This window comes from Odontesthes bonariensis, chromosome 3 (assembly GCF_027942865.1).
Source record: "Odontesthes bonariensis isolate fOdoBon6 chromosome 3, fOdoBon6.hap1, whole genome shotgun sequence".
In the NCBI taxonomy this organism is placed as follows: domain Eukaryota; kingdom Metazoa; phylum Chordata; class Actinopteri; order Atheriniformes; family Atherinopsidae; genus Odontesthes; species Odontesthes bonariensis.
In genome coordinates this window covers 14,577,485-14,602,464 of record NC_134508.1, presented here as the reverse complement: position 1 = coordinate 14,602,464, position 24,980 = coordinate 14,577,485, and the positions used below count along the sequence as shown (strand labels likewise).

The window sequence follows — 24,980 nt, the reverse complement described above, 5'->3', positions numbered from 1 at the left end:
AAGATAAATTATCATTTGGCGATGAGTTCCTTTACAGACCCATCATTGAATAGGACGACACTTTGCTCTCCTTCAAACACTATTTCCTCAGTTTTTGCATAAACTGCGCAATACAAAAAAAAAAAAAAAAAAAAAAAAAGGTCCTCATACCAAAAGATTAACAGAGTTTTGAAAAAAATGAATGAACTCCGAAAGAGACGATCAGCCATTGATGTTCATCCTGAGTAACAGCAGAAGATAACACATGCTTTTCTCGGAGAGAAAACGTTTCTTACTTGTCAGGTATTCAACGAATCCTCCTTTTGTTTGGCCAGATGAGCAGATTTCTCTCCACACTGTCCTTATTGTTTACTCTGAAGAGTTTCCTTAGTAGATTTACTTTTCAGGACTGAGAAACGAAGTTGTGCAGTAGGTATTAATACTTTAAAAAAAAAGTCCAAATTGAACTTAGAACCAGGCTGATAAACTCTAATTTCCATCTTGAGGATGGACTGGTGGCCTTTGAGGCTTTTTGTTTAGGAATAAAAACCCCCCCTTGTTACGCATCAAAAGTCTGGAATCAAATGATTGCAATGTGTCAGAAACACAGAGGAAAGAACCTGAAACAAATCCACACATTCTCAGAAAACAGACCTGTGCTCACGCACCCTGCTGCCCCACGCAGATAAACACATAAAAACACAGAAGCCTGTGTATCTTTGGGGGGGGGCTGAGGCATACCACCAAGCCTCAGTTCAAAGTCAGCCCAGATTACCTTTAGGAATGATGATGATAATGATGGAAGGAGCTGACCCTGGGGACTCACAGCTTTAAAACTTCTCTCATTACTGTAAATCTAAGTTAAGAGTCTGAACACTGGCGGAATCAAAGGCAGCCTTCGTGTTACTCTTCTCAGAGAGCAATGCAAAAGCTATGTGGAAGTTGGAAAAAGCTCCTTTTTTGGTTGTCAACAAGGTACAGTGAGTGTTAGTACAGTGATCTGATCCATGACCTCTAATTCCTCACGTTCTGCTTTGCATTACCCCAAATAACTTGCCTGTGAACTCTAGACCCGCTGAAGTGTGTCAGGCTGATTTAGGTTCCACTGTGAGTCGTTTGCAAGGTGGTGGACACGGCTCTCAGAAGTGTTCTGAATGTGACGTACAGCTTAAGTCACAGGGGCTTAGGTTGTTGGTCTGATCCTTGTGGGAACGTCTGTGAGACTAGTGTGAAATAAAAGTAAGAGAAGCAAACTCAAGTCTGCTGAGGTTTGTTTAGTGCAACCCCAATTCCAAAAATTGTATAAAATGTCAACAAAGAACAGAATGCAATGAATTTTAAAACCCACAAACCAATAACTTATTTACAGCAGAACGTAGGAAACGTATCAAGTGTTAAAGTTACAGATAAAGGCAAAGATACCATTTTATTATTTCATGAAAAAAGATTAGCTCATCTTGAATTTGATTACAGCTAAATGTGAGAAAGCAGTTAGGACAGGTCCATGTTTCCCTACTGGGTAGCATCACCTCTTCTAACAACAGTCTGTCAACATCAGAGAACTGAGGAGACCAGCTGCAGGACCTTTAGGAGAGGAAGGGGGGGGGGGGCTGGAGTCTATCCCAGCGGTCATCGGGCGAGAGGCGGGGTATGAATGATTTGACATGTGAAATAAATTTCAAACCGGTGTGCTCACACCTATTGTATACTATGCTAGCATATTAGATGGATGCTATATTCACACACTCACATTTAATGTGAAAAGGTACACATGTTGTTTCAAAGTAATGCAGAAGCAGACGACCATGCAATTGGTGAGTCAAAATTGGACTATGCATCTCCTTATTGTTGGGCTGTCCTAAAATTCTCTGAAAAGCCTCCAGCTGATCCAAAATGCTTCAGTTCTGATGAAAAAAAGGCAGGAAGGCTGATATCCCTCCCCGTTGTTTCTTTTTCAGAAATGCCTCATGTAATAGAAACCTGCTGACATACTTAGGAGCTGCTGTCAAGGTTTGTCCAAGATGATAAAAAAAGGGAGTTTCAAGAGGTCCGTTTTTTCCACAAGCTGACCTATCATCATCTACATCTGATTACATACCAAAATTTGGACAAGCTCTCTGGAGCTGTTCAAGTCCACTCCCACTCCAACGCTCCATTCTTCTTCTTCCCTTTCACACTTTCTCTTATCCTATTCTGTCTGTAACAGCCACCCTCAAATTGCAGCTTGCTCAGACTGTTGCCAGACATTTTCAAGTACCAGTCTTGAAATCACTTCTCCTGAAGTTCACCCGAGATTACCAAAACCAGCATGAAGTATCATGAAAAATTGTTTTTGTTTGGTCAGCGGTCATACACGTTCAGCATGTCAGGATCAGAGTTAGTTGAAATACATCCTCTGCTCATCTACTTTGGGTCATTTTATCTGCTCTTTAAAAGCTATATAACAATGTTCACTTTTTCATCTTGTTCAGTAAAGCACATTATAACTATTTCTAGTTGTAAATAAACCCCTTGTGCTATCTATAATGATCTGTTTACTATTTACTGTTACACAGCATCACAGGAGCCTCTTGAGCATGCTCAAGCCCATAGTATTTTAAAGTTATTGCTTTTTATTTAACAGCTGCTATTTGAACTTATATGATAGTTATTAGATAATAATTAATGCACTAAAGTCAGTAACTGCAGTATCTCAGTGATCTGCCACACCACATGTATAACAAGTAAAGTAGTGTATTACTTTTGACTGTGATACGTTTTATCATTTATGAGCTTGACTCTTTGAGAAATCATGCAGAATTTGTGTTGTTGAATATTTGTATCGTTTTTACAAGAAATATTTGTGTAGAATGCTAAGGAAAAAAAAAGTGAATATAGTGAATATGACTGAATCAGGGTATTTTTTACAGTCCGTCACAGATCTTTATACTTCACAAAGGTGATCCAAAGATTTTCAACCTGAAAATCGGCTCTCGTTACGAGGATTGGGACCGACACCGCCTAGATAACCTGATGATTCACTTTTATCAACACTGACAGAACTAGTTTAGGTCCATAAAACACATCCGCCAGGCATAACAGGCAGACAGCTATGATGGTGGATATTGTATACTGATGATTACGCAGAGGTGTTCTTGAGCGAGAATTTTATGCTCCAAATATTATCCAGACTATCATCTTTTCATGATTTTTACAGCCAGTATTACAGTCAAGGACAAACAGCTGTGGAAATGATTTATTATTGTGAAGAGTAGACAGACAAGTGTGGTGGATATCAGGCATTTTATTACACTGCAATCACTGCCTTATCTGGTCTCATACATAAATCATGCTTTTAATGAGGCAGCACCAAATCTCTGCTTATACAATCGATGCATATATGACCTATACATAAATAAGTGTATTCATAAGACAGGAAACATGCTGCCAGACAATTCTTTTTAGGGCAACACTGTGGAAATCATTCATGGCCAAAATGTATGTACATTCAAAACAACAACAAAAAAAAAGGTAAAATAAATATTTGTATATAAAATAAAGAAAATGTGAGTCATTTTACAATATTAAATGTGAAAAATACATGTTCGGTTGCCTGATAAACATGTGGCAAGCGTGAAAAAAACAGGATAAATACATCAAATAAAATAATCCCTTCTTTATGACACCTGAGAACTCTGTTGATTTATCTACTTTCTGACATTCACAATGAGAAGTGCAATTGTCAGCTGTGACCAACAGTAAGACACAAAATGTTTTCTTCCCTGTGACTATAGTGTTTGTTTAGGGAGAGTCAGTTCCCTTTGGATGAGGTGTGCGCATTATCGCTCATGGCACTGAATTACTACCATACAAAACAGCTTCTTATAGCATATATGGCTGCCTAATCAGTTGTGAATGATGTACCCATCACATCTAAACTTAAACTTTTTCAGTTTCTTGTAGACCCTCTGAAATCTGACAAAATCAGCTCATAATACTGTATAAAAGTGGCTAAAGAGATACAAAAACAAACACAAAATTCGAAGTACCCTGATATCTTCACATACAACAACAAGTCGGAGTGCTCTAAAGAGGAGCAAACACATAAAAATGTAAAGTTTGGACAGATTCTTTTAAACATCTGAGACAACGGCAAAAAGAATGTGAGGTACAGGAGACACTGGTTTACAAGCAGCATCTGGACAGAACTTACACTGCAGGGCCTGTGGGCTCAGCAGATGGAGAGGTGTCCCCAGAGCATCTGTGGAATTTTATTTGGCTTGAGGTGAAGTCTTTCTTTTTAATCTCCCAAGTAGCTCCAGATAAGATAGCCTGACTGTTCAGTACAATCTGAAGGCTAATGGCTCTTTCTGGTCATTGCAGGCTACCTAAGAGATTTGCAGGATTACAGAGGAATTTAGGTCTCTCTGATGTTTGGCAACCTAAACTCTGAGGTTCTTGTAACCTAAACCCTTTTTCCTTATGATCCAGACAGTGTGTGTGTATGTGTGTGTGTGTTAATGACTAAATGTTTTCCACAGATCTGGGCTGAACATTTTATACTCTTTCGCATCATTTTTTTTCGTTGACTGATCTTGCTTTGTCCTCGTGGAGCTGACATTCAGAAGAAGCCAAACTACCAAAGAAAAGTGGCAGCATGGCAGCAACGCTTGGCTTTTCCCTGGAGTTTATCTGTTGCACATGACCTCGTTAATTGCCACTTAATGAGCCTGCACACCCCTCTCACATGCCGCATTGGATAACAGCCTCCACCTGCAGGTAACAGCTGGAGAAATCCAGATAGAGCAACCTGAACACAGTTCGTTTGGTTTGAGGCACCTAGTTTTAGACCTGATCAGCTGCAAACACCACAGGCAGAAGGAAATTAGAACAACTGGACTTGCAAGGGTAGCAGAGTTGCACCGGACTTACAAAGTCTCAGTGGTTAACAATCATTGTACTAAGCTTGTGTCCATAACAGCTGCTTGAAGCTGTACTGCGTTTAGAGAAGACCCACAGACTGGAGACACCTCACTGCTCTGGACTGGTGACCATCACAACATTTAAAGAAAAGTTATAAGACTGTCTGTTAAAAAACAAACAAACATATAGCTGTGGCACATGCAAGCTAGAGTAATTGTAAAGTTAAATTATAATTATAGAATGATATCAAAAGTGGAAGGCATATTTTGACAAAAGCTGAATAAATGGCAACTGTGTAGTGCTCATTTTTGACAACAAACCTTTAAATTATATTACAATACAAAAATAGATGGAAAGTACAATAAATAAAACAATTTATCAGGTTATTTACAGTACTTACACCAGATTAATTTACACTATACACACATGGAGTAGAAGAGGTGACGTGAGGGATCAGTTTGAACAAGCTGTGTGTAGCACCAGCGAGGGGAGACGCAATCACACAATGAGCACCTGAAGATGACTGTGGACATCAGTGGAAACAGATGCAAAAAAGGACAAATTAATTCAAATAAGAATGAACATTCAGCCATTAAAAAGATATAAACCCGCAGAGTTTTATCAGGACTGCACAAAGGAAATGTGTGTATTTAGTAAGCAGAAAAGCAGATTTACGTTGTCTATTTTTCTAATAGTAAATAGAAAATATTAAGGTATATGAGACGTGCCTTCCTCACCTGTTTGATGGTTTTAATTCTTTTCCACTGTTACAGGCAAACTGCGACCAGAGGAAGGTAAGCATTTACCACAATAGCCTCCACACATTCCTGACACTCTGCTGCCATCCTATGGACACAAGCGGAATAACACTTCAGGAGTTCAATTCTCTTTTAAAAAGAAATTAATTACAAGAAATACAGTATATGTATAACATTATACCAGCAGGCAGCCAGTTGAGACCCAACTCACATTAATACACTAAAAAAAAAAATCTAATTATTGTATTAGTTCAAGTAAGATAAAACCTTTGTAAAATATGTTTATATAACTGATATCGTGCTAAATTGCATGCCTCAAAATTGGATAAACACAACCAGATAAAGTGGACAGGAGTCAAATAATCACCCAGTGTCCAAGCACCACCCAAAGGAGAATCCTAGCTGTGTGAAATGAGATAACTTTATCAAAGCGGAAGCTATAATAAAAGACAGTAGTATTTCGGTGCTTTCTTATTTATCTCCGTCGTCATAGGAAACACTCGACCATCCTTTATGAAACAAAAGATAGATACAAAACACTAGATTATTTCACACAGTCACACTCAACTGGGATTCATTTAAATACACATGAGGATTGGAGGGGGAGTAGCTGTTTACTTTTGTTGGCCTTCCTTCGTAATTAAAATAATATTTCATATCCTATTACAATAATATGATATAAATATCAAGTGAGCCTCCTTGAAACAACATCATAAGAACACGCTCGGCTAACAACTTAGTGTGATTTTTGAGGAATATACTTTGAAGGATTGTAGTATCAACAGATCAAAATCTCAGCTCAGTGCAAGTGTGGTTGGATTGTCCTTACGGTGCAGTGCTTCTGCTCCTTAGTCCTGCCGTCCTTCATTAACCTCAAGATGTTTTCCAATGAAGACAAGGAGAAGTGCTCCAGAAAAACTATAGGAGGCCATTTTTTTCTTTAGTCACTATTTAATTGTTGCCAAGGACCCATCCGAAGGACTGTTCCCAAAGATTCTGAGAGGTTATTTGTAAGTGGCAGTAAAGGAACTGCCCCTTGCCAGGTGCCTGAGTATTTAACCAGCTTGAAAAGTTGCCACGGTGGCTCTTATATTTGTGCAAACAAAGAAAAAAGCCTCTGTGAGCAGGCTGTTGTCAGATATGAACTGATATAATCAGCCTCAGCCACGTCCAGAAAATACAAGTCAGATGCTCACACGCACTTCTTTCCTCATATGATATGTGACACAGTCGTGGTATCATACCAACATATGAAAAAGAGAAAGGGAAAATGCATCGGACTCCCACATAAGAGGACTATCCCACGACATGGAAGCCACAAGCCACGGCACGCTGTAAGTGGTTTGTCTGATCTTCACTGGGGTGCCATCTCCATATAACTGTCACAACCAGGCTTTATTTAAACTGCTTGAAGTGCCCCAAGTGGGCCAGCTGGCTGTGGATATCAGACTGTGAACAGCGTCGCCTCCACCTCTTCTACCTTGCCAAAAAGCATTCTATTGCCTGTTCTCCATTTCAAAAGTGGATGGTGGTGTTATGGGTGAGGGTGCTCAAGAGAGCAGCTGTCCATTAACGAAGTTTATGAGGAGTTGTGGACCTCAAAATACTAACAAGAAGAAAAGAATCACAGAAGGATAAAATTGTAAAACAAGTCAATAATAAAATAAAACTAATGATTGTGCCTCTCTACAGAATGTCAGTAGTGCAAATCCAATAATGGTAATGGAGAGAGGAGGTTCAAAATAGAGGAGCTCAGGAAGTGAAAACATTAATTGGCAATGGTGGGATTCAAACCCACGCCCCCAAAGAGACTGGAGCCTGAATCCAGTGCCTTAAGACCGCTCAGCCACACTACTTCTCTTCTGAGAAAAATGGATATCTGTGTGATGGATTACCTCAGATTTTTGTATATTGGCTACAGCATGGTTGCCCTGGAAGATCCACGAGGCATCCTCAGCCACCTTGAAACCTGTTCCTGACAGGTTGATCCTAAACCGGCCCTAAAGAAAAGGAGAGACGGACAGAAAACATGACATAAGATGAGATAGTAGGAGTAATGTATATCTAAATAGATTAGCCTGATAAAAGACAATGAATACACAGCATGTCAGGGACCAGACAGAAAATCTGAAAAAATGACTGCCTTTAAAGTCAAAAGCCTTAACTTTATGGTTAAAGTCTTGATCAGCTACATGGTTTGTAATTATAACTCAAGGACAAGTTCAAAGCATTGAATGCCATCACTTCAACAGATGAAATTATTTGTGTTACATATCCCATCAAATGGATTTTAAATGCATAAAACTTAACAAGGAAACACAACCAAATAGGGTAAGACAAAACAGTGTAAACGAGCAGAAGACAGACTAATCCTTGCAGACAAAGAGTAGACCTTAAAGGCAGTCATTTTTTCACATTTACTGTCTGGTCCCTGCCATGCTGTGTTCTGTCTTGTTTCCTTCTAAATCAGACTAGAGCCAAATTTAAAAAAAAATGTTCTGCTTTGGGAACCTTTAAAGAACATACTCCTAAGCTAGAGGAGTGAGATGGCATGTTTAGGTATTATTTGTCACAGTTGTGGAACACTGTACAAAAGTATAGGTATAGTTACTAAACCCAATGGCAGGTACATCCTTTAGATTGAGTTCCAAAGTCCGTTTTATGGTTTCTTGCTTAGCTGAATGGCTTAGTTTTTATTATTATTATTAGTTACACCTTTTCTGTTATACTAAGTAAAATAATTATAATAACTGCTTTTATCCTCACCTGTGGACAACTGGCGGCACTGTAACAGTCTCCAGCTGTAGCAAACGGAACACTCTTGCCTTCACGGGTGAAAGCAAACTGCCAGTCTGTAGCTTAATTTCAAGAAAAAGCAATTAGGATGAAAAAAGAAAATTCTGGCTTCAAAGCTGTTTTCTAAAGGGCCTCAGTTCAATCTTTGTAATGACAGTTGCATCTGCCAAAAGAGCAAATCTTATTGTATTTAACAATACAGCAAACGTGGCCTTCTTGTAGGTCAGCCAAATGGTAATGTCAGCACAATTCAGTTTAGTTAAGGCAGTTTCATTCAATCCCCTCAAGCCTTGTAATTGAATGTTGCTTAAATTAGACATCTTGAGCCCATTAACCCTCGAGATCACAGACGTAATTAAAAGGGAAAGGAAGTTTTCATTTGAGAGCAATGTGGAATTAACATTGGCACTGGATGCAGTGGCGTGTGCGTGTGGGCAACTCACTGAGGATGCTCATGCCTCTAATGTCCAGGCAAACTTTAGAGAAGGTGGTGATGCCGGCAGCAGTGTGGTCTCTCCGACAGTCACAGTCTTCTCGTCTGGAGTTATTGGTTGGACATTGGGTGGGGTCGTTGAGCCTGGGAAACAGACACAAACACACATAAACACAAAAAGAAAACCAAAGCACAACTTTACGTGTCCATGGAATTTCTTCATTTAAACAGAACATTGCCAGGAGTCATATGGATTTTTATAATAAAACCGACTCTTCTCGTTGTTATCCTGTTAGCTCTTTACCTGAAGCCAAAGATCTCTGAAAAATTCTCCCCTTCTCCGGTCGTCAAGGTGATGTACTCCTGTGGAGTCTCTGTCTGCATTCCTGCACAATAGACCTGAGGAAAAAAAGGCGAAGGAGGGGTGAGGTAGAGGTGAAAGAATAATGGATAAGAAGGGAAGCAAGAGCAAAGGAAAGACAAAGAGGTGATATGCAGGTAGAATAGAAATGGGAAAGTACAGAGGGAGACCTGTCAAGTGTCTTTTCCAAATCACAAATAAAAGCTATTACAGCTTCACAAACTGTGATTTGTGCACTTGTGAGGCAATAGGAGGATATTGTCTTACCCTGAGAGCTTTTCCTTGAATACTGAGAACGTGTTCGCTGTCTGAGATGGGGCCATTCATGCCCTGGATGTCCAGACAGCTAGAAGGTAAACGGCCTGGGATACACAAAAAAATTCACATTAAGTGAGTACTCAGTAGTGGGTTGTTCATTCAACGCAGGACAGGCACTCAGGCTGTATATACACACCTGCACAAACAGATTTCATGAGTCAAGTCATGTGCAGCAAATCACGTCATCGAATCAAAAAAAAATGAAAGCAACTCAGTGTTTGATGTCCCACGGCACGGTATGGTAGTAAATATACTGCCCAGTAAATTTGCCTTTGATGATAAATATTTCACCTGATAAATCTGTTGTGCTGTACCTAACACTTGGTTCTGACGTGCTTTTATTTGACTTGTATATTATCTTGGTAGCCTTTTAAGCTACAGTATGTTAAAAACAAGAAGCACTCACAGCTTGGATTTCTGCAGAGTTTTCTTGTGTCAGGCATTTCATCTCGAGAACACGTGTTGCCTTCATGACCATCTGCTGACACACACTGCACTGTCCTCAACATCGCTCCATCGCCACAGCTCACTGAACACTAAAGCAAAGGAGGAGAACCACAGCAGTGTCAAGAGAAAAGAGACCGTCAGCTGTTTTCATCAATGTTTTCATCTTCATTTGTCATTTTTCACTGATTTTCACTCATCACGTATAGAGGTGGATGGCATCGGTTTAAAAGGCCATCAAGCAAATGTTGTTCTGTTGATGGAAAAAAAAAAACAAGCAAACAAGAGAACAAGAGAACACACAGATATAATATCTTCAGGTGTGCGTCATGCATATATGTGCGAGAGGCCCCACGGTTGCTGAGCCTCCACAGGACAAAGTGGGTGCAGATCCCGCATGGCTGAATGTTTACTGATCTACAGCAGTTTACTAGTACATAGGTGGGTAGTTACAAAAGAATAGTTTTTGAGCGAAGAACTTTTAATCTTAGACTTAGACTCAACTTCAGATGACACCAATGAGCAGCAGTAAAAGAAGTTTTCAGCTCATGTCTTATGTATGTAATTTCAGCTTGAGTGAAAGTAGTAAAACCCTCCAGTAAGAGAACTGTACAAGCTTTCTGTATAGCCTAAGTGTTAATAAAAGTAATAAAGTAAAATTGGGCAAGTATGATCATAAAATCAATTTAGTGCATAACAGGTAAAAGTACTTATGCAGAAAAATGTCCTTCTTAATGGTTGTACTATGACATACTGTGTCATCAGAGGATTATTATCAGTCATATATTAATACAAAAGAAGGATTTTACTGGTGTAGGTGGATATGAGTTTAAACTTTTTTTTTTCAACTGCCCCTCTTGGTTATTTACTTATTTTATTACTATCATTATTATTTTTCTAACAAAGGATGAATCTGATTATCATTTTCTTTATCAGGCAATTGATTGGTTTGAAATTACAGAGAGCTCAAGGTAAAACCGTCACAACGTCCAACAAACAGTCCAAACCTCAAAATGATTGAAGAAACAGGACAGTAAAATGATTCAAATAATCAGAAAGGGAATAGCAGAAATAATTTAGGTTTGTTTGTTCAGATGTTGGCAAAGTGATGAGACCCAGCAGCGCGCCTTCGATGCTGGATCTTCACGTTGTTTTGGTGTATGTAAGCCCTTAAGTTTAGATGGATTTTATAGGGAAGTGTTGCACTACAGTATTTACTTTACTTCATATTTTTCTAAAAGAAGAATAAAGACTTACATTACGATAATTATAGAGCTTGTGTAAATATTAGATTAACGCTCCACTGCAGCTGAAAAATGACTAGAGAACGTTCAGGAGAACAGACTCGCTCACCGGTCCCCAGATTCCAACCCTCCACTCCTGTGGCGATGGGCACGGGTCCAGATTACAAGGCATGTAGCTCTCCGGGGGGGTTCCAGGGCAGTTGGACAAAGACTGATGGCCGTACTCATAGTTGTCATTCTCCACATGCACCTCGCTGCAGGAGACGAGACGCTGCCGGTAGCCCTGACCACAGCTGGCTGAGCACTGGGGGGAGCATAAGAACAAAAAACTGTCATGAAGGTACAATAGCATTCATCATTGAAAACAGGGGCGATTTCAGTCAATATGGTGTTTCACAAGATCTGTTGAGAACCTTTTCACAGTAAAAATCTCAAAACCCTCAGTTAGACCACATCATCTGGACAGCACACTGGTTGCCCGCTCACCTCTGTCCATTCCCCTGTGATCCAGATTAGTTCACAAGCATGCGTGTTGCAGCTTTCCATGTTTGGTGGTCGGATCTGGTTCACGCAGTACATTTCGTGCACCTCCTGCTGGCTGTGATCCCCACAATGCAAGGCTCGTTGTCGGTGGCCCGATCCGCATGACTTACTGCACTGTTGGGGAGATAACCAGGGGACACATTGAGACATTCCTGAATAACTTCAATTACAAATAATTTCTTAATCATCAACCCTTAAAGTAAATATGTCAGAGCAGTGCAAGAGCAAGGAGGGAGCAGTGTTTTCACCAATGTCAAAACAGTAGATAAGAGAAGAGACGAAAGCAATGTGTTGCTGAGATGAAGAACCTGAACTGAGGATATGAAGAGGAGAGATTACATACCTTCTCCCCCCTAAAACTGTTTATATCACTTGAGTGTCAAGGGAAACGACTGCCCTGAGATTCACTGTAATCTTAAAATCCAGACACTCCTGTACAAAAGTGACACGGCAGTCTATCAGGCAGGCAGTCTCCCTTTCATCATGGTTATGGGCCCGAGTCTACAGTAAAGCTTAAAAGAAAGCCCCCTTCTTCAGCTTGAAGGTTTGAGGTGTCGGAAAATTAAAGAAAAAAAAAATCATCTGGGTCTTACCGAAGCAAATGTAACCTCAGATTAACAATGCATTATAGTTACACTGTCATTATTTATTCAACAAAAACTAAGATAACATGCAGAAGCAGCATGTGGAAACTCAATACTGAAAGGTGTCCTGGTCCTGTAGCTGCAAAACAAACCCAAATCATCACCCTCCCATCACCTCTCTGAGTATTGCATCTTCTGACCTTTTTTCAAACAAGCTGGGATGTCCTGGAAAGATTGAAAACTCTCTTGAATGTATTCTACTTGAGGGAATTATTTCTCACTATAGAATGATGAACTCCAAATTGTCTTTGGGAAATGGCCTTATAAACCTTCAGACACTGATGAGCAGAGTAACCATTATAATATAAATACTGTTTAAAGTATAGAGTTCAATCAAAAGAGGAGGTTCTACTGTTCTTGTGATTGCATTAGTGGTGTTTTTAGCATATTTAGTGGTAATAAATCCACAGAGCTAATGAAAAACTACACCAAAGCGGAATGTCAAATATTATGACTTTCAAGTCTATAAGAATGACCAACTTTAGACACTGAGTGGGCTACAGTTGCGTCAGAAACACTCACTGAGAACACTGTGGTGTCACAACGGCCAGCTGGTCTTCATCGCTCTTAATATGTTGAACTGTTAAGACTGAAATATCTTGAACTTATTCGTTAAGCTGCTCTGTACTGACAGGCACTTGGGTTTTAGTATGTCTTTGTAAAACAGCTGGCAGAAGATATAAAACTACTTCATTCTGGCAAATGCCTTAGATCTATAGGGGGAACATTCACATACAAAATAAATAACGCTGGTTTAAGGCAACGTATCTTATTCGTGGAGTCAGTAAGTGCATAAAACACCTAGGCATGTTACCCATTGCTGGTTGAGCAGTTTTAATTACACCCATCTGTTAATTTGGACCCAAAGGCAGGGGCCTCAGCACAGTTTTCCAGACTAATTACACTCTTGTTTCAGAAATGCATTTCATGCTGCTTGGTGACCCAGATCCAACATTAAATGAACACAGTGAAGAGGAAACTCCCGCTGAACATTCCTTACCTAATAACAGAGAGGATCAGTGGCTTCCAGCTTACAGAAAGCTGCCGAATAGCAAGTATCAAACACTGCCCAAGTTAGATTGATGGACAGTAATATTAAGAAAGTAATCGGATAGTAATCACAATCAGATATTAGATATGAGACATGTTCAGTTGTTCAGCTGTAACAAAGAATGTTAACTCTGTTGTCAATGACCTTTTTATGTCTAATGACTAATCGCTGTTCGGATTCTTTAAGCTGCAAAAACAATTACATCTAAAACTACTTCATTCAAAATAAAAAACTGGGAAACTTTTTTTTTCTTCTTGTTTTGCTTTAAGTTGCAACATGCAGGAGGGCTGATTAAGGGTTATGTCACACAGGTGTGAAGTTTTACATCCTTTCTTCTGCATCTACAAAGAATAAATCACCTGACTGATGCGAACGGGAGGGCGGGGGGGGAAATCAAAAAAACTGGCTCTGACTTTAACCAGGAACTTGCCCCCCCTCACCCCCTCTCCTCTCCTCTTCTCTGGCCACCTAAAAGACAACAGTGCCTCTGACATCATCAGCGTTTCCACACACCACGTTTCTCCTCCGCTGTTGGATGACACGGTGCAGGAAAACTACACGTCCCAGCACACAGATTGTAGTATTAAAGAAGACGTTGTCCTCAGCTTACCGTCTGCCACTCCCCTTCTCTCCACCGGTACCGGGTGGGACAGTCGGCGACGCGACAGCTCTGGCTGGAAGTCGGTCGGGAGCGCTGTGGACAGCCGGTCTCCAGTTGGCTTCGTTGGTCTCCAATCTGGCAGAAAACCTCTCGTCGCTGGATACCGTCGCCACACGAAGCTGAACACTGAAATAAGGACAATTGAAACTTTCAATTACGTGTAAGTTGGTTTGTAACCGGCGACAGTCGCTTTCCCTTTTACTGTAACTATGGTGACACGCAACGCCTCGTGCGTTTCATGAGCTGAAATTTAGAATTTAGAGTATTTTTCACGTTTATGTGCTCAACTAAAGCCAGGAAGTTGTCTGTTGTCCTTTTTATTGGATGATAATTTGTGTTCTTAACGTCAACTGATAATGTGGTTAAAAGGCAAGTGTGATGTCTTGCATATTATATTATAAACAAGTAACAGAAAAAAAATCATACCATATTAAAAGAAAAAGTGGCTCCCACAGAGGATGCAGAAATCATTTGGAGTCTGTATAGTGCATGGTGTTATAGACTATTTGTAGCAGCAACTACTAAGTGAAAGCATGCATTCTATTCTCTAATGCAGAGCATAAAAAATTTGTTTTAATGATTTGAAGTATATATATTAACACTTATGTCAGGCATGTCTATTTTCTTACAGATGCTGTTGCTTCAAATCCACCAGCGGTGCACTGATCTTAATACAATGCAGCTTGATTACATTATGACTGTATGATATCAGGTCGTTTATACATGAGTGAAGTGCAAGGATGGATGATCGAGGAAATTTGCAATAAAGAGTTTAATATTTCTACATGAATCTGTAAAATCACATCATCTGCCTCATAGTTCTCTATAGCTGAACTTTACCAGGAGCCAAGTGTGAAGCATCCTTTACTCCTGGCAGACGTCCTACTCTACAGCTGTTTGCAGCAGATCCCCTCTGACGTAAGGAGCACATTTGTGTCTCCGCGCTGGCAGCAGTGAGGTGAATTCAGAGAAAGAGGAGAGGGAGAAGAGAGGGAGAAAAGAGAGTGAAAGAAAAAGGGAACAAATACAAGGCAGACACCCAGGTGCATTTAGTGAGTTTGTCTGGCACAGTGACGTGAGTGAATTTCCTCTGGTAGCAGATGCACAGAAAAAGCCCAACATGTGGTTCCCATTGTGGAGGCACAGGCAGCAGTCAGAGAGGATAAAAGGGACAGAGAGGAGAGGAAGGTGAGGGCCAAAGCAAGAGAAAATGTAGAAATGAGAGGGGTAGGTTTACTTTTGGCTGGACTTGAGATCAAAGATAGGGTTGCATATCCTTACAGCTGTCAACCTGTCTGTACTGAGGTGTCACAGCCACAGCACACACCATTTCAACCTCTCACAGCCCTGGCTTTTATCCCCTTGTGTACAAGCCTGCCTTAGTTATTAGATGAGCATAGTGCATATAAACAGTAAGGCTGAGCTGCACATGTTGCACACATGTGGGCATACTTGCCTTCAAGCTGGTGAGCATTAAAGTGGAAAGAGTGAGAGAAAAAAAGGTGACATGTCTGGCAGCGTGAGAACTAAAGATAGAGGAGTGTTTTAAGGCAGGGCCAGAGGGTTCTACCTCGCCCCAGCTGCCAGTCTTCCACTTGGGGCATCGTCCACCTCGGCAGCGCCTCTGCTTGCTGGGTTTGGGGGACGAGTGCAGGCAGTTTTCCTCCTGGACAGGACGGCCTGACCCGGTCACGCAGCTCACCTTACGGGATTTGAAACCCCTTCCACAGGAGGCTGAACACTGTAACATGGAAAGCAGGAGATGGATAGGAGTCAGTTTTACTTTGTGTTTAAACTACAAATATCACACTTTCAAGGGAAGTGGGTGAATTTTACCTTTAATCCTGTGAAACAGAATCTATGTGATAAAGCAAATAGAAGTAAAAACATGGTGACGAATAACTGAAATGGTAGATTTTTTTGTTTTTTTACTATGAAATAAGAGAGATCCATTTATATGCGGGTAGCTAGTCTGAAAGCAGAGTGTGCCTGCTCACCCGGCAGCAGTTTCTTTCATCTCCGGGTTCACTGAGTTACTGAAAGTCTAACTCGGTGTGACAAGTAGACACACACACACACACACACACACACAGACAGCAGTGTTACAGGAGGGAGTGGAGCTGGGCTGGACTGTGCTTGGATAATCAAAGGGGGCGTTGCATGTGGGGATGGATGGGAAGCGACAGGCTCAGAGTTGAACGAGTACGTTCCTCAGCGTGTGGTTCTGTTCTGACCGGCAAGGGACTGTACCGGACAGGAACATGCTGTGACCTCTCACCTCGTTCCAGGAGGAGAATAGGTAGGAAGCCTTGTGAAAAAAGGGGAGCGCTAAAAGTCTCATTCTTCTTTGTCAGTATGGCTTTTTTTTACGTCCAAATGTAATCTGTAATGTACTAGATTTGTCTGAATTGTGTGAAACAATGAAAAAACACTTTTTCTTCTGTTATAAAGGCATAAAGAACACGAGTCATTCATATTAAGTGATTGTTTTTAAGGAGATTGTGCTTAAATCTTAATAAAAATGACTGACTTTTAGTTATGTCTTTTTTTTTTAGGATAATACCGATATATATGTTTAAATAAATATATATATTATATCTAAGAGGATAATTGATTCCATGGTTATTGTGACTGATTGCTCTCAGAGTCCAAGTATAAAGAAGCCCCATGAAAGTTACACCAAAGGCACTATCTTTAATGTTCAGAAATGACATCAACACAAGTTACATGTTTTAGATGAACTGTCAAGCAGCAGAGTAGGCTTTCCAATAAAGGTTAAAATCTTTAAAGTTTGTAATTTTCAGTCCATGGCACATTGCCGGAATATTTGACTGAAATGAAATGTTGCTCGCAGGCTCTCTGATCTTCTGCATTATCCATTGAGCCAATACTTGAACACACACTCCTGTTGCATCATCATATAAAGTTCGCAACATTTTATTTAGATTTGACAATGCTAAAAGCAACTTATGAAGACGTCGCAGAACACACATCCATCCACCGAAGCAAAGCTCTGGTTTGCCCTATGTGGTTTGGACCACCCTCCTGTCAAGGTCACCACAGTAATTAGAAATTAATTAGAAACATTTCTTTCACCCTGGATCACTGGTAATTTCCCAGAAGCACTACATATGGTGATAGGATGAGGCAGGAGAGGGCCCCTTCCCAGATCAAAAGTGACCTTTGACCTGCCAGTACACCCCTGCATTGTTTTGCTGACACCTCCTCTTATTCCAGTCACTCTCACTGACCCCTCAGTGGCACACTCACCGACACATTAGACCAGAATAAAGAGGCCTAGTAGAAAGGGGCAAATCTGCCAGCAAATTCATTGCAGAGCCTGCGCCCCCCGCCCGAAAAAGCATTGGTATCCTTTATGAGTGAATGAGCAAAGTCAATGAAATGGGAATTATACTGAGGCCCTGTCACACAGGAGATTCAACTTGATGGATACATCTTTGAACTAGTGACACAGATAGTAAAAAGAGGTCAAAAGAGGCCCTGACCACATAAAACAACAAGAATATTGTTCAGTGACTTGTGCGTTTTCATTCAGGAAAAACACCCCATTGAGTCATCTGGCCGGGAGGACTGCTTTATAAGCTATTTGCCTTCTCCCTCTTCTTTTAAAAGCTTTTAGACCCAAACACAAGTTAAGCACTAATTAACATAGGTCACTTCCTTATCCACATACTGTAATTACCATGAAGCTTGAGCTGGTGATTTGCAGTTAAAAAATTTCAACACCGGGGTTAGCAGCAGGAGTACGATGTTACAAGCAGAGTGGCTGTTAGCGATAATGAATGTTGTTAAAGGATGGTTGTTATCCCTGATTCTATGCAAGGTGCCAGCAAGTTTTTTCCCTTGATTTCCATGATCTTGGTCTGGTCACGGTATGTGACAAATATGTTTTATTCAAGTAAGAATGAAAAAAAGCCTTTGATAGTACCTCTACTTCACTTTAATCGTGACCTTTTCTGGAAATGAACAGAAATCCAACAAATCCATTAAAAAAAAAATTAAATATTGACACATAACATTATGATGAATAAACAATAAATACAAGTAATTACATAAATATACAGAAAAAAATCTTGAAACAGACTAATACTGCCATTTGTGTATAAGAGACATACAGTATTCTTATTTCAAGAGCCTGTTGATATGTTTGTATGTGCAATACTGCTATTTGCATCCGGAGATTGAAAACAAGGGGTCAACCTGCTACGACTGAAAAATTAAACAAAAAAAAAAAAGTACTATGACAATTTACTGTGATCTGTTAATACTGTGTCCTTCCTTCACTCATTCAGCTTAGATGACATTTTACAGGGCCTTACATTCACACATGGTAGTCATTACATGCAAAAGTTCTCATTAGTAAATGATGTATGGTAAAAAAATGTACTTGCTGCTGTGTTAACAGGCCCTTAAAATAAGGTGTGATGTCAGTACAGACATTTATGACCAGGAGGAGTCAACTGGGTGGGCTGCAGGCAAAGTTGCCCCAATCCTCAAGATTCTGGATTAGTTTCCACTGTCCTCCAAAGGGATGGGGAAGCATAATAAAGGTGGGAGATGACACACACCTCAGATCTGTGTTTAGGGTCATCGACTGAACTGGACAGCCACAACAACTTATGCTTTATCTTAGCCAGCCAAAGTCCCTCCAGAGCAAGGGAGAGGCAGATATGGTAGGGTGGGCAATCCTAACAGAGACTGAGGTAGACACATTAGGTTGGCTCAGAATAGGAGCTCTGCATCCAAAACACCATTAACTTCCCCTGTGGTCACAGGTGTCACATGTTCAAAGTACGACATTAACAGCCCATTCTCTATAACCTTTTAGCAAATTACTTGATGGACAATCGAAGACAATTGAACATTACTTCATTGTATCTGTGACACACTCATGCGTTTAGCTGATCAATCTGATCGGTGCATAAACTGCTTAATGAAAGAAACAAAATTACAGAGGAGGCAGCAATGCACAACAAGGAACACCTAACCAACCAAAAATGTGATGATGCATTTTTTATATTTATATCCTTTATCTCCCTTATTTGGCCAAAGCACCTCTGAAATGTAGGTTATCACTGTTAAATGGCTAGATGAGTTATGTTTTGTTCCAAGTGAGGTATTATTGAGCATAGCATAGCAAAACATATGTAGCAACTCCTAGTACTGAACAAAGCAAACAACTAACACAATATAAATACACTCATAGTAAGCACCTTTGAAGCAGAGAGCTTTCAAACTATTGTTTTGGCCACACTAAGAAATTCTGGGTGAAAACCATCCACGCAACTGGAATACAATGGCTATTAGTTCTAATTACCACAAACTCAGTGAGACACTTTGTTTTACAGTGCTTGTACAGCTGCTGTTTGCTGATGTTTAAAGTTGATACCAGACGTTTCAGCCACTGAAGAGTTTACATGTCGGCTTGAGCGTCAATATCATTTTGGGAAAACACTTTGGATGGTTTCATAGCAGAAGGTGAAAACATAAACTGTAAAATAAAGTGTCTAAACAAGATTAGTAACCTCTCAAAAAAACCACATGTGCCTTGAGACAAACTGAATTCTTGATACAATCGCCATTTCAAAGATGTATACAGAACATAAATGTTTACATGTTACATAGCCCAGGTGATGTCCTATGTAAGTTGGTGCGTTTAATGTTCATTACAGAACTTATATTGAGTTAGCACCTCATATACGAATACTATGGGCCATTCTTTGGATAATAAAAAACAAGGCATCGTACTGTATATTCCTGATATACAAAATCATTCATCAGTATTTGCATATGAACAGTGATTGGCTAAATGTGCGAATACAAAGAGCTAAGAGACAAAAAATAAATCAATTTCGAAAGTTAATGCTATATACATGAGATAAAAAGAAAAAATATCTTAATAAATTATCTTTAAAAAACATTATTTTACAGAACTAACTTTGATTGTGATACAAAGTGATCCTGAATCTTTAAAAGACTAATACAAGGCTCAACAACAACAGTTCTATGATAACCAAGACTGACAAAAATGTTCCTCTATTCTTGTGGTCACAGCTGTCACTGAAGTATTTTTAATGTTGTACGTTTTTTTGATGTTTGTTTTTTTTTGGCATATCACAGGTGAGTGCTGTCTTTGTCATTCAAGTGCAACAGAAATAAACTTTCTGATTGTCTTGAAGAAACGTTGAACAATCGCAGGCACCAGAAAGGGAGCAGGAAGTGGAGGGGGTTAAAGGTAAGAATAGAGAAGCTGGAGTGTAACATCTCCAGTGCAAAAGCACCAAAGTCATCCTGCCTGTTTGTGAACAAGTAAGACTACTTAAAAATATGTGAGGTTGTAGAACAAAGTAGAGAGTATTTTTTATGAGCGTACCGAGCTCCATGGGTCTGTGCTCCAGTGGGGACTAGAAGGGCACGGCTGAGTATTGCACTGCTCTCGATCTGGTGGCTTGTCGTGGATCTCGCAGCTCAGATCACTGAAACGCTCGCCGTTTGGACGCTGACACACCACCAGCCTTGTCTTTATCCCACCTCCACATGGCTTAGTACACTGAGGACAGTAGGAGGAGAGGTTGTGTTTAACAGCATTGAGGTCAAATTCGTTGGAAGAAAGTCATTTTTTCATACGCATAGGCCTTATTCTAATACATAGTCTACATTAAAATGTAAATGATCATCCAAGCTTTTGCAGTTTTGAGGATACCGAAGTGGGGTCTGTCTCACCTCTCCCCAGTTGCCATAGATCCACTGAGGACACAGCCCTGACTCACAGGACTGTTGCTCGTTGGGTCGGCTGTCATCCTCGCAGCTGTTGGCAGGGTAACCGTTCTCATCCTGGCACACTACTACACGTCGTTGGAAGCCTCCTGCGCATGTGCTGGAGCACTGTTATAACAAGAAATAACATGAGAGAGCGCACACTTTTGAAAAAGGTTTTCAAAAAAAATGTTCAGTGTACTGGTGTAAATGAGTGCTTTAATGACGTACTAGCTATACTTTATTTATGTAGACACTAATACTAACGTGCAGCAAAATGAACTTGGTGTACACCAAAAAAAAAAATCCTTTCAGATCAAATGCACACAGCACAGAATATAATGGGTCATTTGGATACAAAACTCCCACAGAGACATCTCATGTCAAATGATTTAACATTTTTGCAGCTATATTAAAGTTCATATCCTCAGGAAGGAAGGAAGAGTCACCAGAAATAGCTATGATCACTTCCCTGAATGGCTTAAAGGTCAAAGTTATCTTTGGACTGAGATTATCACTAACATAGCTCTTAAAAAAACAGCTCCACAATAGAAAGTAAGAGACTGCTGAGGTGGCGTTTAGGTGGTGCTATTATATGGTGTTATACATCTAAAAGACCAGAGCCTGAAGAGAGAGTGAAGCTCGTGGCAACTAAGCATCACTTCTGGAGTGGTTATCAAAGTCTGAATCGGGTTGCAAACCCGTTGCAGGGCCAAAACAACTGATTCACAAGGAGTTCAAAGGAATTTTTGGACTATTTAGTTTACACAAGTGCTTAATCTATGCTACGTTCGTTCAACACGAGGAAAGCTGAGATTACTTGATATTGTGAGGAGAAAAAAGGAACAGTCACACATTTTTGATAACCATGCTTATTTCCTCCCTTGCAGCGAGATGGAAGAAAATCCATTCATCGTACAGCATGGGAAAAAACAGTACAACCAGAGGATGGTCATCTTCACTTGGCACAAAAATCTGATGTCAGAGGCGGCTGGATTCTTGTGAGATCATGAGAGAGTCCATCTTGCTTGGCTCCAAGCCAAGCCACTGCAATTGTGGTAAACAGTGTCCTGTACCAACAGCTGTCAACAGTGCTGATGACCAAACTGGAGAGTATTTTTGAATGAAATAGGGGCAAAGAATGACACTGTTGGCTTTTCACAGAGGAAATGATTTTCCCTCTTCTCCTTACTGGCTTTGGCAGAAGTTTATTTAAACTTCATTTCAGTATATTTGTTTGCGGATTCGTCTATAATGGTTCATCAAATCATCATCATCATCATCATCATCAATTTCTGTTTTCAAACTGACCTGTCTATTCAAAACTGTTTCCAACTAAAGCTTCCCAGATGGCTCTTTGTACGTAAGTCATCTGGCACGTCAGGCTACGCAGAAGGAGAAAACAGCTAGCCTACATTTGGCCTCCCTCATCAACATCTTACTTTGTTGAATGGATTACCAAAACTAAATACTTGCCATGGCTCCAAAAAATGATGTTGCTCTTCTAAGTCTTGGCATGTTTTGGTTCAGTCAAAACAAGGCTAAATTTGATGCACAACACTTCATTTTCTTGCTAAATCTTTGGTTTTGACCTCGTGAAGTGACTGTTTGCTGACCAGTGTGATGTGATGCTTTTGTGTGTAGGATGCCTCACCGCTCCCCAAGGTCCAGTCCGCCACTGGTGGGGTTGGCTACGAGGCAGGTTGTTCCTGATGCTGGTGTTTGGCGAGGACGGCAAAGGTCGGGACTCACTGGAACGGGACGGGCATTGAGACATAGTACAGTCCTGCTCTGAGGTAGGACGATCGTCTGGGTCACACTCACTAGCACTCACTTCTTGGTCACTGAAATTTACGCACAGCACCTGTCGTGTCGTCTTTCCCTGTCCACAGGTCACTGAGCACTAAAAAGACACACATGTAGAGTTGGTAAAGAAATTGCAGGTGGACATAAATATCTTCTTTTTCTCCAGATACTGAAGAACCTTCATCATCCAGTGAGCTGATGATTACAGTCTAATATCATCTATTCAGCTTTTGTGAAATGAAGAACGTGGGATAAACTTTTCTCAACGCTGCTCTGGAAAAATGTCCTAATGACTGTAGCTGCGGAACACCACCTGCTCGGGACCTAAAATATAGCCAAAACATATTATAAAATCTTAAGGCCAACAAACTTCGGTTAAACCTGCTACATAAGATTAAAAAAATGTTGCTTGCAGCAGGATTAAAGCAAAAAAAAACAAAGGCAAACCACAGCAATACTAAGCTCAGCAACGGCCTCTTTTAGTGATATAAACACAGCTCAGTCCTATTAAACAGGTTCCATTTCAGACCGACCAAAGCAGATGAAAACTCTTGAAAGAATCCATGTACACTTTCTAGGAAAATGACACAAGGCAGATCTTCCACTGGCACTACTGGTATTTCCCTCAGGTCCTCCCCAGCTAAGTCCACTTTCTGTATTACATAAAGCAATCTAATACACTTATGCAACAGCCATCTTCTAAAAAGCACCGACTGGGATTACACTAGCCAGAGGTTTACACAACTCTGTCACATGACTAAACACTGGACTACAGGATGGTTTTACACACATGAGGTCGATGTAAATGATGTGCCACTGAATGAAGCTGTTGAATAAGATACAGTGAGGTGTCCATGTCATGAGAAAAACTCTAATTCTGCAGTCTTCTGTGGGTGTCATATTATGAGGGTTATTTTCTTACGGATTTGTAAATCTAGTCTCGTCTGTTCTGTAGTGCAAGTGTGTGTGTCCTCCGTGTGTGGCTATCAATAGGAATTGAGATATTCTTTGGCCTTTAGATGAAAAATTCCTTTTCAGGTAGTACCTTTGGCTTGGTGATATATGAGTGAGCTGCATGGAAGTGTGTTTGTGTGCCTTGTGTATGGTCACCAGACCTGCACTCTGACTATATTGTATCATCAAAACTCTGATGAGAAACATCTGTAAACAAGATCAGAGCCCCTGACTGCAGCCCCTTGCATCTCCCAGCTCCAAAAAACGTGTGCCTCACACCCAATCCTTCTCTCTCTCCCTTTTTCTCACACGCGAACAGAAACACACACACACACACACACACACTTGTTCTTGACCCTAACTGCATCTCTCCTCCAGGCCTGGATCAATGCTTATGCTTTAGCTGCCACCCTGTCTTCACATCCTGGCTCACAGCAAGTATATTTGAGATAAATAAATATCTAAGAAGAAAAACATCCACATGGCAGTACTGTTGACACAATTTAGAACTACATGATGCAGATTTCGGAGGAAAATAAAATAGAATCTAACACTTTTCTCAGATTGGGATCAGATAGAATTAAAACATTATGAGGTGGTCTTCTTACCGCTGTCCATTCCAGCACCTTCCACTGTCCACATGCTACTACTGAGCACACTTCCCTAGCAGGGGGTTTCTGTAGGTGGGCGCATGCTGACTCCTCTGCCACGCCACCCTGGTTGTCACGGCAACTCACATACCGCATCCGCGTCCCTTTGCCACAACTGGCACTACACTGTCAGGAGGTAAAGAAATGTTAAGAAACAGGAAACTATTTCAGTGACAAAAAAGGCTGAAAGTGTGAGAAGACAACTAACCTGTGTCCAGGAACCAAACCGCCACTGGGTTTTGTGGTCCTGGTGAGAAGGGACATTGGTTCCTGGTGGAACAGGGTGGCTGCTGGGACACTGGGCCATTTCACAGTCCTGTGAAAAATTGAACACATACAACCTTTCATGAAGTGATTCACAAAATGAATGTACTGTAACAACATCTGCCCCTGACTACAAAATACTATGAATACCAGAGATAGCTGCTGTGCCATGGAACAATCAAGAGCAATTTAAACTATATTACTTCAGCCCAACTTTTGAACGTAGGTATATTTCCCATCAACTCTTTCCCCCCACCTTACTAAAACAGCATTAACTGGGTCTGCCCTGTCAGTTCAAACTATGGATTGTGGCAGTAAGCCACTCAGCATAAAGCCCTGATCCCTGTCATAACAGGTCATAGTGGAGTGGTATTCAGGGCTCCAATGCCCATGGT

The 24,980-nt window shown here is 40.6% G+C and overlaps 1 protein-coding gene across 1 annotated transcript in view; it reads right to left on the bottom strand.

Annotated features, from left to right (window-relative positions):
- Window positions 1-3,237: 3,237 nt before the first annotated feature.
- The window catches only part of adamts9 (ADAM metallopeptidase with thrombospondin type 1 motif, 9), a 43,216-nt gene continuing 21,473 nt past the window's right edge, over window positions 3,238-24,980 (bottom strand). The window contains exons 24-40 of the mRNA XM_075460425.1: window positions 24,530-24,637; window positions 24,280-24,447; window positions 22,566-22,814; window positions 20,879-21,040; window positions 20,529-20,705; window positions 15,705-15,875; window positions 14,084-14,260; window positions 11,722-11,892; window positions 11,345-11,539; window positions 9,954-10,083; window positions 9,497-9,591; window positions 9,173-9,267; window positions 8,879-9,012; window positions 8,406-8,497; window positions 7,535-7,639; window positions 5,619-5,727; window positions 3,238-5,404 (exon numbers count right to left, since the gene is read on the bottom strand). Coding sequence (XP_075316540.1) covers window positions 5,632-5,727; window positions 7,535-7,639; window positions 8,406-8,497; window positions 8,879-9,012; window positions 9,173-9,267; window positions 9,497-9,591; window positions 9,954-10,083; window positions 11,345-11,539; window positions 11,722-11,892; window positions 14,084-14,260; window positions 15,705-15,875; window positions 20,529-20,705; window positions 20,879-21,040; window positions 22,566-22,814; window positions 24,280-24,447; window positions 24,530-24,637 — 2,325 coding nt within the window. The 3' untranslated portion in view covers window positions 3,238-5,404; window positions 5,619-5,631. The remainder of the gene's footprint in view (window positions 5,405-5,618; window positions 5,728-7,534; window positions 7,640-8,405; window positions 8,498-8,878; window positions 9,013-9,172; window positions 9,268-9,496; window positions 9,592-9,953; window positions 10,084-11,344; window positions 11,540-11,721; window positions 11,893-14,083; window positions 14,261-15,704; window positions 15,876-20,528; window positions 20,706-20,878; window positions 21,041-22,565; window positions 22,815-24,279; window positions 24,448-24,529; window positions 24,638-24,980) is intronic.